Source organism: Muscardinus avellanarius (genome assembly GCF_963383645.1).
Source record: "Muscardinus avellanarius genome assembly, chromosome: 16".
NCBI lineage: Eukaryota > Metazoa > Chordata > Mammalia > Rodentia > Gliridae > Muscardinus > Muscardinus avellanarius.
The window spans coordinates 37,951,909-37,966,639 of record NC_137802.1 but is presented as its reverse complement, the minus strand read 5'-3'; the positions used below and the strand labels follow the sequence as shown (position 1 = coordinate 37,966,639).

At 48.0% G+C, this 14,731-nt stretch overlaps 1 protein-coding gene across 6 annotated transcripts in view; it reads left to right on the top strand.

Annotated features, from left to right (window-relative positions):
- The window catches only part of MSI2 (musashi RNA binding protein 2), a gene marked incomplete at both ends in the record, with an annotated part of 397,735 nt that extends 388,970 nt beyond the window's left edge, over positions 1 to 8,765 (top strand). For 2 of the 6 annotated variants that reach the window (XM_080712696.1, XM_080712695.1), the window contains 2 exons: positions 4,526 to 4,680; positions 6,370 to 6,411. In XM_080712696.1, coding sequence (XP_080568822.1) covers positions 4,526 to 4,680; positions 6,370 to 6,411 — 197 coding nt within the window. Of the gene's footprint in view, positions 1 to 4,451; positions 4,681 to 6,369; positions 6,412 to 8,723 lie in introns of those variants that run through there. The other 4 variants (XM_080712693.1, XM_080712692.1, XM_080712694.1 and 1 more) reach the window with 3 other exon arrangements.
- Positions 8,766 to 14,731: the final 5,966 nt, after the last annotated feature.

Below are 14,731 nucleotides of genomic sequence, written 5' to 3'. Positions count from 1 at the left end.
GCTTCCATAGCTTTACAGCGAGGCTCTCTGACCCCCTCCGCTCCCCCAGGGACTAATTCCACCCTCAGCCCAGCCCTTTGTCCCTCTCCTCTGGCTCATTTTAGATCTAAACCCTGGGGAAAGTTGAGCACAAGCGTTGCTCTAGCACCTACAGGTGAGGGGCTGCAGCACCCATTTCTGTTCAGGTCAGCTGTCCAGGTGCTCTCTCGATGGGCAGGAAACTCCTCCTATTAGTCACTATAGATTGCCTCCAGCTTTCATTCCGACGCATCTCCTCCTGCTGTCCTCAGTGGGATTCAGCGTCCCTGCTTTCCCACCTCCAGCCTGGGCCCAGGAGCCCTTGTTTCAGGTCCAAGATGATTAAATAAATGCACAAAGCGGATGAATTGGATCTTTTTCATAAATTGCCTCCTGATTTGTATGGCAGGTGAATTACATTTTCCTATATCAGATTTTCCTAAATCTGCATATGGTACCTGCCTTGGGTGGCTCTGCATACACAACTACTTCAAAAATAGGTGTATTTGTTTTAAACTTGACAAGTCTTCTTGTTCACACTCTCCCAGCAACCCAGCGAGTCAGGTAGAATAAAGGAGACATCACTCACTCACATGTTACAAATGAGGACGCAGGCTGGAGGGGCTCGCCCATGGCCCACACTGCGGGCAGGGCCGGTCACACTCAGACCTTCCCACTCCAAGTCTAGGGTGTGCCCTGGTGCTACACTGTAGCTGCCTCCTGAGGGTCCTGCCTGGACTGGGAAAGCCCAGAGGATGCTGGACAGGAGAGCCTCGGGGAAAGGAGGAACCTGCCCAGGAATGCTTATGGGCCACAGTGAGCCCCCAAACTGCCAGCCTGGTGCAGGGCTTGTCTCAAGCCACTTAGCAGTCACAGCCTCTATTGCAGAAGTGCCGAGGTGTTTGCAAGACATAGCCCTCTTCTGGGATGGATGCCATAATATCCAATTTATAAATCTCAACACTGTTGATTCAACAATATTTACTTCCTCCCTCTCTCTCTACACACACACACACACCCTAATGGAGCAGTTGACAAGGTGCCCTTGCCCATGAAGAATGATATCCTGTCCCCTTTCTAACCTGATCCTGGTGTATGGGACAATTTCTAGCCCCTCAAAATGAGTCATGGTGCCTGGGGAAAGGTGCCCTGCGTTTAAGACACTGAAAATTGACTGGAGAGTAACTGCCGTGGGAAGCACTCCACGTCAGGTGCTTGGCTGCATGCCTGCCCCCGTCTCATAGCTTTGCGGGAGAGGGGGTCTTCAGATGGGCCTCTTTACCATGTAGCCAGCCAGTACTTAATATGTGGAGTTACACTGACTTCCCAAAAGAAGAAAATTACTTTGTCCCTGATGTCTGACGGTAGAACGGCTACTGTCAAGTTTATGTGCTAAATGTCTGTCCCCATGCTCTCCTGAACAGCCATACCCAGGGTTTTTTGAATCTTCCGATGGCTTGTCTGGACTTTAACGTGCTCCCTAGAGCATGGTTCTCTGGCATGGAGAGAGACAGGCGAATGTTGACTGCATCTCTCCTCCGTGCCCTACCTAGCCCTTGAAGGTGCAGCTTCCACCACCCCTGGAAGAGGCCAGCTCCAAATTGTGCGCACAGCCTGCCCACTGCGCCCTCTGGTGGGGACCCAGCAGCCCGGGCCTCCACCCTGGCTGGGGGATATTTGCAAGGTGACTTTGGGCTGGGACTCTAAATTGTGATGAGCAAGTGCATAATAAAATAGGACTTGGGGTTTAAAGCTGCATTCTAATACATGCCTTTTCCACGGTGATTTTAGTGTCATTTGATGGAAGATGACTGAGCAGGGAGGGGTGATCTAGGCCCAGGATGAGCTGCTTATTGCAGAATCCCCTTCAGGCCGACTCTGCCTCCGTGCACACAGGAACAGGAGACCTTACCTGGGATGGGCAGAACACAGCACCCTCTTTCCTTCCAAGCCTCCGGAAGAGGGCATCTTTGGACAGCATCCTTCCTCGGGTGGGCCGTATCTACCTCTGCAGCTGCTTCCTCTGCCTGGCTTAGTTTCTAGGAGGCTGCCCCTGTTGGAGCCATGACCAAAATCTTCCTTCTCGCCAACCCCTAGACAGGTGGGCCTGCCCACAGTCCTCCTGGATCCACATCCCACCAGAGGACACAGAAGCCAAGGGTCTTTCTCCCCATCTCCACCCCACCTCTTACCCCGTCTCCCCATCTCTTACCCTAAAACAGAACCGGCTAGTTTACTCTTTTGTAGAGAGGGGGCTTAGCTGCCTGGAAAAACCAAATGTCCACTGTCTGAGCTCTTTGCATTTTCCTTAGCCCAGAAGAAAAAAGTGTGTTGGACCAAGATAATACTGCCTTTTGAATATCTCAGCTTGATATTTGCCTCCGTGAGTGAGAAGGGCCAAATGTTATCTGCAAGTTTAATCTTCCATATTCAAACATCCCCGTCCCCTTTGTCTACCAGCGCCTTCCCAAATAAGCCATCCGCCTGCTTTAAGCCTCTGTAATTTTTTTCCTTTTCTCTCTAACATTGGACTGTTTATTCACTTCTAGGCCATATCTTGGAGGGGGCTCACCTGGGGGCCTGCTGCCCCGAGGGCACCCAAGGGCAGCAGTCTGAGCTAGGCCCAGCTTGGTTTGATCTTCTCTGTGTCTTTGTGCCCCCCTCGCTCTCCTACCAGCCTGGCGTGGTGCATCGCCAGTCTCTTCTCACCCCTTGACAGGTGGGTGAAAAATCAATCCACTTGTGGCTCTTCAAAGCCCCAGGAGAGGAGCATGGGCCTCCGCCAGGCCCCCAGGCAAGAGTGACTCGCTGTCCACTTCAGATGTTCTTTGCTTGTGCCAGGGAAGGCAGCTGTCACAGGACAGAGAGAGATGTCCAGGGAGGCAGAAGGGAGGAGGGAGCCTGCAGCCTTGTGAAGCTGCAGACACACCTGCAGATGTGCGGTGCTCAGGCTGTCGCCCCAGAGTGGCTGGCTGGCTGCAGTCTCACCTTGAGGTTTAAATGAGAGCTGACATTTACAATTACTTTTTTTTTCCATTTTGGAAAAAGAAAGGTTTAAGCTACTAAAGGGAACCAAAGGTGAAAGAAAATTTGACCTGGTTGATAGGCTGTGGCCCTGTTTGGGAGAGGGGTGAGGCCTGGGGGAGACAGAGGGAGGGGCCAGAGGTAGCTTCCCACCAGCCCCCCCCCTCTACAGGCGCAACCCCGCCACTCTCCAGGCTGGCCGGGGTCCGCCACTCTCCAGGCTGGCCGGGGTCCGCCACTCTCCAGGCCGGCCGGGGTCCGCCACTCTCCAGGCTGGCCGGGGTCCGCCGCTCTCCAGGCCGGCCAGTGTCCGGGCTCCCTCTCCAGCAAACGTGCGTTCTGAACTTTCTCTTTCTCGGTCTGGAGCTTACACCTGAGGAGGGCTAACAGCAAGCAGGCCTTTCAGTCAGATAGATACCTTTGACTATAAATTGGTTCAGTTAGTATGTCCTGCATTCATACTTCTTTGTCTTTTTTTTTTTAACAAAAGGAAAAAACAGTTTAAATTCCCCCTTTCCTTCTACCGTAGGAGGTGAGCGTTTGGGTGTCCTGTAGGACCTTTGGCTCCACCCCAGCTTTGACCCAACCCTCAGGTCACCATTCCCACCCCATCCCCTCCCTCCATCCCCCGCTCTCCACCCCAAAAGGGACCCTCCGCCGCCATCATTACCGTTGCGTTAAGATGCCCGACTGTTCCATGACATAACCCATCCTGCGACCACTTCAGTACTGAAGACTTTCATGCGGGGGTATAAAGGGGAGGGGTGGGAAAGGAGGGAGTAGCCAGTGGGGAGGGGGGAGGGGGAAGGGATGCAGAATGGAGATCTTTTTTTTTGTCCTTTATTAATTAAAAAACAAAGTTATCATTTAATGGATCCAAAAAGAAAAAAGAAAAAAATGAAACATACACACAAAAATAAATTTTTTAAATTCCCCTCCCCAAAGATTTTTTTTTCCTGGACACAAATTGCTTTGTTTCCTGTCACGTTTTAATATCAATATTAACACAATGTGTAGTCTAAAACTAGTTCCTTTGTAGTTTGCATGGGATGTGAATGCTGTCTCAACGTGCCCAAATCTAGAAGACTGCATGAGCGTCAATTCAGATGTGAAAAAAAAAATCTCTCTCTCTCTCTCTCTCCTCCATATATATCTCTATTTCTATTGTGATAACTCGGTGGGCAGTGAAGCACCTCCGGTTGGTTGCGTAGTGTGTTGAATGACCGTTTCTCCTTCTCTCCTTTTGGAGCTCCAAGCTTCTTAGCAGTAGCCTGGGCTGAGTATTCTTGAGTCCCTGCTCATGTTTCCGCATGGCCTTGGTTGAGTGTTAGAAGTTGGGCCTCAGCTGTTTTCTCGAGTGTTTGGCTTGTAATGATCGGTGCATGCCTGGCTTCTGGCCTCATACCCAGCTCTATTCTCTGCACACCAGTCCTGAATAGCTACAGTGCTCAACCGAATTTTGGCGCGCCCGCTTCCCCGGCAGGCTCCAACCCGGCGCGGCCTGGAGGCTTCCCGGGGGCCAACAGCCCAGGACCTGTCGCCGATCTCTATGGCCCTGCCAGCCAGGACTCCGGAGTGGGGAATTACATAAGCGCGGCCAGCCCACAGCCGGGCTCAGGCTTCGGCCACGGCATAGCTGTAAGTACCTGCCTCCCTGCCCTTCCTGACCAACTCTGTGCAGCCCGTGGGGAGGACAGTCCGGAGTTAGAGGCAGAGGAGAGGACAGTGGGGACTTTAACACCATGCCGGCTGTGGAGGGCCAACGCTCCTCTGTGTAGGCCTGTTATGAGCAGGCCCTCCTGGGTGGCCCAGTGATGGTGATGGCGTGTAGGTGCAGGGGCAGCTCAGGGTCATGTCACCACTCCGCCTTCAGCCCTTGCGACCTTGAGCCAGTTATATAACCTCTCTGCACCTCACGTGCCTGGCTGCAAAGCAAGATTGGGAGAAATGAACTAAAACTGGTATTTCACGCGCTGGCACATGGTAGGCCCTCAGTCCCAGGCCCTCCCCTCACCCCAGGAGGAGCGGCCACAGTCGGCAGCGGCCCCCGCCCAGTGTCCAGTGGCAGTGCTGGGGCCTGGGAGGTGGCATGAGGGCCCAGCCCCCTCCCAGGCCTTCTCCTCCTCGCTAATGTTTCTTACAGTTTCCAGGTTCCAAGTAAGTTTCCATTTGTGTTCTCTAGCTGCGCCCCCCGAAGGCCAGATGCATTTGATATTTGTAATGCTCTGTGGTTCTATAATCTGACTAATCCAGGCAATGGAAATTTGCTTAACAGATGTGCATGCTGTTTTCAGGTTGTATTGCTCTTCTCCCTCCCGGTGTGTGAGCATGAATGTGCCTGAGCCCAGCTCGCTGTCCCTTCCATTTTGGAAACAGAAAAAGGGCCAGCCTCGGCCCCAGCCCGCCTCCGCATTTCGGAGGCAGTTTGGTTCTGAGCTGACTGACAGGAGTGACTACTGTCCGGGGTCATGTCCCTGTCAGGCTTCCCCCCCCACACCCACCCCCCCGGAGAGAGTGGGCAGGCTCTGCCTTGGGGGCTGCCCTGGGAGAACAAAGACGGTGCAGACAGCCAGGTCAGCAGGCAGCCTCATCCATGTCCCCTGGCACTGGAAGCCCCCTCACGTAGGTACGTGCATGCACACGCACGCGCGCACACACAGACCACATGCACACACGCACACTCCTGCCGGCCCTGGCCTGTTCACTTGCACTCCCAAGCCAGTATCACTTGGGTCAGTAGTTTGATGAGTCTAATCCCTTCGGATCAACTGTAGTACCAAATCCAGAACGTTATTATTCAGCCAAGAGCTACATCAGTTTGGGGAACCGTCTATCACCACTTAGAGCACGACTCCTTTCCATTTCCAGCATCCAGAAACACAGATCCTATTTGTTCTTGAAAACCTGGGTCCTCAGACCTGTGTGCTGCAGTGTTTTTCTCTGACATAACCCACAGGGTATCACAGTCTGTCTGCACCGGGATTTCTTCTCTCCAGCCCAAGCTCTTGGGACTGTGGGCAGAGATCCTTATCTTTGCCTTTAGGGTTCAGAGCAACTGTGCCCATCACTTGGGGCATGAACCCCTCTTTCCCACCACCACCTGCCCCCCTCTGAATCTGGCCCTTGGTTTCCCCTGGGTGCACAGACAGCTCGGTGGGGGAGTTGTTACTGGGAGGATGTCCTGGCCCCTTGTGACATGGTGTCTCAGAATTACATATTCATGCTGGCAACCACAGACTAGTCCTAGAGATAATTTCCTTTCCCAGAATATGACAATCTGTTCCCATGTATAGCGCACTGATGACCTTAACAATTGTGCAATTTTAGGGACCTTTGATTGCAACGGCCTTTACAAATGGATACCATTGAGCAGGTGCTTTCGTTGCCATCTCCCTCTGAGGTACTGCCGTCTCTGCCATGTGTCTCCGCCCTGCTGGCGTGTCCGTACATGTATGTGCAGCGGTCATACATGTACGCGCATGCCCTGTCTCATCACATCGACATCTCTCTCCTTTCTGGACCTCTTTTTGGGGTGTGTGGGAGCAAGAACAAGTCCATTCTTTTAATCTTTTGTCCTTTTCTCCAGCTTTTAATCATGACCCCATCTTTTACTCTCTCTTTTTATTTTTATTACTTTTTTGGGGGGATCCTTGGTTTGGTTCTTTCGAATCCATTTCTGTACCTTCCCCCACCCTCATCTTTCTCTGCCTTGAAATACAGTGAAGAGTGTGGGAAACTGGCAGGCGATCTCATGCTGTGCCCATCCCAGGGGGATGGGAGCAGGGAAGCTGGACTTCTGCCAGCGCTGGGGGCAGGGTCGGGAACCGGGGCCACTCCTGGAGGTCCTGTGAGCTGACCTAAGGGTTGCTGGGCCTCTTCAGCTCCCCAGGGCTCAGCCAGTGAGACTCATGCAAACAACCAGATTCCATCTTTTAGTGAAAAGAAAACATTTTTGCTAGTAACTACTGAGTAATTATCCAGATTACCGCACGAAAAGCAAATTAAATTAACGACATCACCTGTGTAACGTGGACTTGGATCCCTGCCAGTTTCCTAACCTTTTAAACTGAGCTCAAGTTAATTAAACATTTTTTAAATCACTTTGATGGGGGTATAGAGGGGGTGGGACAGAGGAATAGGGGGTTGGAGTGGGCAGTGAGCAAACCTCCTGCCGCAGTCTCCAAAAATGAGTATCTGTCCTTGGGAGGAGCACCAGGAAGGAGAGGGCTTCCCCGGGAGCACGGGGAAGGAGAGGGCTTCCCTAGGAGCACACTGAGTGCGCACCGTGTTCGCCTGTGGGCTGAGGGGGTTGCAATGTGGGTCTGTCTCTTTGGAAGAGGGAGGGTGAGAGCTGAGGCTTGGGAATGGGCTCCACTAAGAAAATCCAGGCACACGAGCCTTTTGCTCTTAGAGCTGGGAAGCCTCTCTTGCAGAGGGGTTCGCTCCCAGGCCCAGTCAGCTGGGGCTTGGCAGAGCAGAGCCAGTTGGGGAACCAGGTTGAGCTGAACTCCATGAATCTCTCAGGTTTCTCTCACCTTGCTAAGGAATCACCTCCACTAACGCAATTGCCTCTCTTAACCCAATAAGCCATGTGTGTGAATCCCCCCCCCACACTTCCACTTCCTTCGAGCACTGACCCAGCCATTGCTGGCCAGAGCCAGAGGCCACTAACATTTTGAAGAAGAGCTTCCTGCTACTAATGAAGCTGGGTTTGGGGGCCCAGGTGCAGTCAAGTTCCTCTGACAGCAAGAAGGACTGGTGGGTCCAAGAACGCTGGGCATTGAACACAGCTGTGGCTCCTTGTAGAGTCAGCTGAAGAGGGAATTAAGTAGCAGCGGACACAGCAGAGCCGTGGAAGGCCAGTGGCTGAGGCTGCCAGTGCTCATTCCCACAGAAAAGGAGGAAGGGGAGGCCTGCTCCCAGCCCGTCCCCTCCCCCAGCTCCAGGACTCAGTTTCCAGAGGGGGCTCAAGTAGCTGAGAGAGGAGGCAGCACCCACCCCATCCAGAGTGGGCTGAGTGGGCCATTGAGTCACAGGACTCAGATCTCTGACATCCAGGGCCATCCACAAAGAGGGGCTCAGACCCACAGTCAGCCAGGGAGACTCAGGGAATCTGAATCCTGGGCCTGCTCCGGTTTTCTCCACGCAAAGCCGGTTATTTGTTGTGGATTTGCTTTTTAGATGTCCTAAGCAACCGTCAGTCTCCTGGTATAAAATGTGATTTTTTTTTTTAGTAGATATTTACACTTTCAGTTATTAATAGTCATTGGTGGGTATCTACTAAAGGCAGAAATTGTTCTTAAACATTTAGCTTTGAAAGCAAAAGTTTAAAAGGAAAAAGTACCCCCGGCCAGTGTACAGTTGGAGTGTCGAGGTGGAAACCCAGCATGACCACGTCTGCTGACCACACTTCATTCATCCCTTCAAGAAATCTCCAGGCCCAGGGCAGAACAGCACGAGGTGCTGTACAGCAGGCCTCTGCCCAGCATCAGGCCTGGCTGAGATGACCTGAGAAAGCTGTCAGTCCCGCCTCTTTCACACCTACTCCATTGCCCAACAAAGTCTGTTGAGAACTTGTAACTAAACCATGTTGGAATGACTGCTGCACTTGCTGATGTCTTCTTTTTCCTCCCGCCCCCACTCTCTGTTCCTGGGACACTCCTGACCCTCCCTCCCTGCAGAGCATACCTGGATGTCCAGGCAAGACTGGGCGAAGTTTCTGAGTGGCCCTTTGTTTAGGTGATGTCCTCAGACCTGGACCCCACCAGCCTCACTCCTCATCCCAAGCAGAGACGGCTCACTTTGGATCGAGGGTTAACTACATCTCATCAATCTCATGAATCTGCTGTAATATAAGACAACAGCTTTTAAACGTGTATATAACCCATGATTTTGGTTTTGCTTTGTTTTGTTTTTCTTGATGGCTCCCCTTCCCCTTCTCTCTCCCCCCTCTTCCTTCTGAATCTCTTTGAATCACATTTGGTAGTGATTTTGACTTAGTCCAGTAGTCACCTAGCTTAATATCTAGTTGAAAGCTAACCATAGTATAATTGTTATATTAAGGAGTTATTTTTTCTTTAAAAATACATTTTTTGGGTTGTTGTTTTTTTTTTTTTTTTTTTTTTTTTTGCCTGTTTTGATTCTGTTCTCACTTTTAAAGGATGCTGAGATGTTGACGTTGCTCTCCATATTTTGGTCCCAGTTCTGAGACTGTATGAATTTTCAGGTGGAACTTGAGCACACACTGAAGTTGTGAAGTGCGGCGGGAGGTGGGCATAAGCTTTCTATTTTGTGTTGTAGAAGAAGTGAGATGGAGTAGGCTCATTCACACACTCTCTCGTGGTTCTTTTTGTGATGTCTCTTTGTTAACCTAAGTATCTCTATTTTCGGCAATAAGGTAAGGACGACCATGTTTCGAGTGTCCTCCTTTTCTATAAGTGCTTTTTTTCTGTTGAAAGAGGTCATATTATAAGGTTTTTTGAAATTGTGAATTCTAAAAAAAAAAAAGAAAAAAAAAGATGTTGTAAATACAATTCCAATAACTACATAGAAACTATTAAGAAAGAGAGAATCAAAAATATTTTTGTGAGGGAGTCGGTCCCAGGCAGTTTGATGCTCTGGAAGGAATTGGGGAGGGAACATTAAAAAAGCCGGGTACTGAGAACACCCAGCTGCCAGGACGACCCCAGGACACGTGAGAGCACTTGGAGCCCTCTGTCAGTGCGGTAGACCTACGAACTGTACTCGCATCCTACCAGCCTGTCAACCTCTCTGTCTGTGCACAGCTTCCAATGTTACCGTCTAGCTAGATTTTTATTTAAAATATGAAAAACTGCTTTTCCCAAGACGTTTTTTAAAAACAGAGCTACAATTTTAATATTTAACATATTTAAAGTTTCAAAGCACACCTGTTTGGCTTGGGGGATAGGGAGGGACATTCTTTTTCAGTCTTAATTCTTAAGTCATTGATCATTTTCTATCGTCCAATCATTTCAGCACCTCCAAAGGTCCCTGGGACACTTTGCCTCTCGCCTCCCCCATCCCCCCACCGCAGCCCCAGGTCTGGGGGCCCCAGGCCAGGAGTAGATAAGCCTGCACGAATACAACCTTTTCTCCATTCACTTTCTATTTACAAATTAGGAAAGTAACCTTTTGGTTTATATATTTTTTTTAATACCTCAGTGCTGAAAGTATCACCAGAGAGGCTATGGAAGAATTTTTTTTTAATTTATTGTAGATGTAAACAGAATTTTAAAAATAAAAAGTATAAACATCACTGCACTGTGACTGGTGGGAAAAACTGACAGTTTCCTGTTTGCACATGTTTGACATTTGGCTGTTATAATATATGGTCCTCGGTTGAGGAAAGACACTTATGATGAAGGATATTTTTTAATTTAACTTTTTTTTAAAATATTGGTAATAGGTCAGCAACAGCAACTATAGAAGTACAACTCAATAGATGGCATTAAAACATATTGTAGTGTGGATATATATTTTTTCTTTTTAAAAATGTGATATTGACGTTTTATTAATATTTTTTAAATTGTTACGTTTATAAATTTGGTACTTAAGGCACAGCCAGTATGAGACACTGAATGCGACATTTATTATAAAGAGCTGCTGCACTCCTATTTTTATAAATTTTACTAACAAAGTAGACTAACGTAGACATTTCACAGACATGATAGGGCAAAAGCGTCTTCAATCTAACGACTCCAAAACGCTAACTCAGAAAGGAGAAAAAAAAAGCCTTTTTCAATTCTAACTAAACAGCAATGACATTTTTTTTTTTAGAAAAAAAAAAGAAAATCATGTTCTTTTTTCAGGAAAATATTAAGTTGTTTGGTGAGATTTGGGGGGGGTTATTTTCCTTTGTTTTTTTTATATATGTTAATTTCCAAACAACCAGGTTAAGTAAAATGCTGGATGCTTTTAAAATAGCAGAACTTGTTCAAATCATAAAATAACAAAATAAAAGTTTTATTTTAAAAAGAAAAAAAATTCCCAGAAATTCACTGTTTAGCTAGGGGGTTTAGTTTCTCTTTTGTCCATGTTGGTGATGTACTGTACCCCCCCCTTTTCTTCTCTCTGCATCCCCATCACCTCATAGAAGATTCTTGGTTGATCATCGTCTGTTAATAATGTATAAAATGGCTATCTTGTAAGCGTGCTGTCCTGGTACTAGTGTAGTGACTTTTTTTCTCCTCTTTCTTCTAGTACATATTGGTAGGTGTAACGTAATTAAGGTTTTTAAAAAAAAATTAGACATAGTTATTCAGATTTAGGACCAGTAAGGATAGAACTTTCTCTTATTTATGAAAAGAAAAAATGCTAATAATTTTGGGGCAGTTTTTTCCTTTAATTTTTTTTCAATTTCAAGTTTAATTTTACTTTTGCTGATCTGATGTGGTTTCAACTAACCCAAGGTCTCCAAATGTCCAAATGCCGACCGACTGACTCTTCGGCGTTTTATAGATCCCCACCCCCACTCCGGGAAGGGGGTGCCATACTACCTTAAATGCTAATGCTAGATATGCAAAACTGGATTTTTTTAATTTATTTTTTAAAAGAGGGAGGCATGGTATATTAAAATGATTTTACTAAGAGAAAAAAATATTTTTTTAAGAATGCTCAGAAGAAATTGATAATCTGTGTGAATATGTTTTAGATGTTTATATACCTTTTGAAGAGACCCAGTAGCCCATAGCACAAATCTCGTGGAAATCTGATATGTTTTAATGTGGCTACCTAGGTTAAGGTTCACGTTAGTCCCCCTCCCCCACCTCATCTAGAAGTCCATTTCAAACGATTTTTGTAAATTCTTTTAACACTGATGTCCAGCCTTGTCTTTGTTTCAGTTAAGCTCAATGGCAAACGTGGGAAACCACCTTTCGCCTTCCCTGGAGGCTGGCGGCTCTTCAAGTAGCCACCAGGGGACTCAGGTTTCCACATCATCTGCCTGAGACCCTGAGACCCCCCTGCCCCACACAGGGGAGCCAGTGGCAAAAGCTCCTGGGCCCACTCCTGGTGGCCCTGCCTGGACGTGGGGCTAAGCGCGGCGACGGAGCCTGGGCCTCCCCTCCAGGAGCCTCTGCAGAGGTGGTTCGTGGCCTTCCTCAACCTACTGGGAAACCCAAACAGCCTCGCACTCCATCCCAGTTGCTCATTGGCTTGATTCAAACAAAGCCCCAACGGGCCTTTGCGTTTTTATTCCTCATGACCATCATCTTAATTTGAACTTGTCGCTTGGGCTTTAAGGTAGCATGGCTTGATTGCTGTCAATGTTTCACCACACAGCGATTCACAGCCAGTAAATGTTACACACATCTTGCTAGACTAGTATAAAAATCATTGGGTAATTGTTGGTTCTAATGACCTGAAAGGTGTTCAGTTTTTGGTTTTGGTTTTGGTTTTATTTTTTGAGTTTTTTTTTTTTCCTTTTGGTTGTTCTTTTTCATTTGGGGATTTTGAGGGGAAAAAATCTATTTTTGGTTCCAAACAGAAAAAAATGAAACCTATTTTGATCTTTAGTGCAAACGAGGGCTAGGGACTTAGCCTCCACCACCACCACACTGCATCGTTCTGCCATTCACTCAGTGCAGCATACTCAAGAATAAAGCAATATAGTTTACTACATTTTTTTATTGAAGGTCAGCCATGCTTTCTGTATTATATTGCATATGAAATTGTTTACAAAGGAAACACTAACTCATACTTCTCTTTATTGGTTGGAAGTGACACGCAGGGACAGAGGGAGACTGGGGCAGGTGGGGAGGGGAGATTTTTTTTTTCCTTGAATGTGCTTCATGAGCCAGGTGATCTCCCACAGCAGGCAAAGCCAGGCAGGTGGAGGGCAGAGGAGAGGGCCCGGCCGCGGCAAGCACATTGACTAGACACTGGTGAGCTCCCCACCTCACCCCAGCGGCGCGCTCGCAGAGTCCGCGCGGCCGCGTCCTGGGCGCAGACACTACACGAGGCGATGCTGGAAGCGAAGCAATACTTTAATACTATCATGTGTTTGTTTTTCTTTTCCTTTCCTTTTCTTTTCACCAGAAAGATAATAATAATAATAATAACGTAAATAAAGTAAGATACAAAAACACATAGCTAAAACCCACCCCTCTCGGGGAGCAACCTTAATCCAAACAGTCAGCTATGGAATAAGCAGAATGTATTGTCTCGGACAGGATCTCGTTTCCAGGAGGCAGGGCGTGAGCGGGAGGGGAACGGGGACTGAGAGACGAAAGTTCCAGAGCCTCCGTGGAAGGCTCCTACTACTGTATCCTGTACATACTGTACCATCCTATGTGGAGTCTGTGCGTGTGCTCTTGAGTAGCGTGGGCTAGCCAATCTGCCGTTCATGGTGTGTTGTAAACTCGGAATTCCATATGTAATAGGATGCAAGTCTAAGCGTTTCATGTGGACATAAATGTATCTAAATAAAACTTTCCCTAGCACTGTGGCTGACCTCACCCTTACTTTTATACTTTAGTATGAAACTGATGAGAACTTTGGTAGTGAGTATTTTTTTTATATATATACATATATATGTATCTATCTATATATATCTCAAGCATCTTTCAGGTCTTTGTGTGTGGCTTTCTTAAAGCCCTGTTGTAAAAAAATTACTATGTGGATGGCAGTCTCTCACATCACAGATGTGGAAAGTATAATTTTATATTTGTATTTTCAAATAAATAAGTTTGTGAAAGGTTTCCATCCTCTACTGTGGTCCAGAAATCAATGTGTTTGTCTGACAAAAAAAAAAAATAAAACTAAATAAACTGTTTTGAACAGAGTTGTTTGGTATTCTTGCATTCCCAGAGGAGGGCCCGGTGGGGAAGCTGCTCCGGGTGAGGGCGGGTGTCACCGAGCCACGCCTGCCTCCCTGGCCCCCCAGCATGAATGCTGGCCACGAGGCTTCCAGACAAAGAGAACTTCTTTCCTGTCCACAGGGAACTTGTAGAGCCAAAAATTAAAAATGCAGGGCAGAGGACTAAAATGGAAGAGCCGGTCAGAAAGCACGGTGTTCAGAGCCTGCAAGGGAATCGATGTCAAAGGTTCTGTGAGATCAGAGGACCCAGAGAGAGCATGGAAGATGCTATGTGTCTGTCCAGCTCACTGGCCGCTGCTAGTTATGAACAGCACCCAGGCCAAACCATGGCCATGGGGAAGGGATTGGACAGGGTGTCTAGAAATGGCCTGTATCCTCAAGGAGTTCAGTTTCACCTAATAGAAATAATTAGAATCACAAAACTAAGGTATAGAGCTATATCATCTGCAGTATTTAACTCTCTCTCTTTACCAAACGGGTGACAGAAAGCAAAAGATCAGAGACGCGGTTTGCTGAGAGCAGGTCCTAAGACCTGATGGGAGAAGTCAAAGCACCAGCTGAATCGGGATGTCTCTGCTTTCGGACCTTGGGGATAAGCAGCAAGCCCAGGAGGCTTGTACAGGATGACGTGTGGGCCCTACACTAACCCTGTAGTTGCTCCCACAAGGTCCTGGGAAGAGCTCTAGTCCACAGGACAAGATCTTTTTGAGTCTCCTCCAATTTCCTGTCTCCTGTTCATAACAACTTCCCCCTACAGGCACTCCTGCTGCACCTGGAGGAGAGGCTGGAAGGCGCCCCTCGTTATCCGAGGCTGGAGACGGTCTGGGTGCCAGGTTAGCTCCTGTGTGTTCA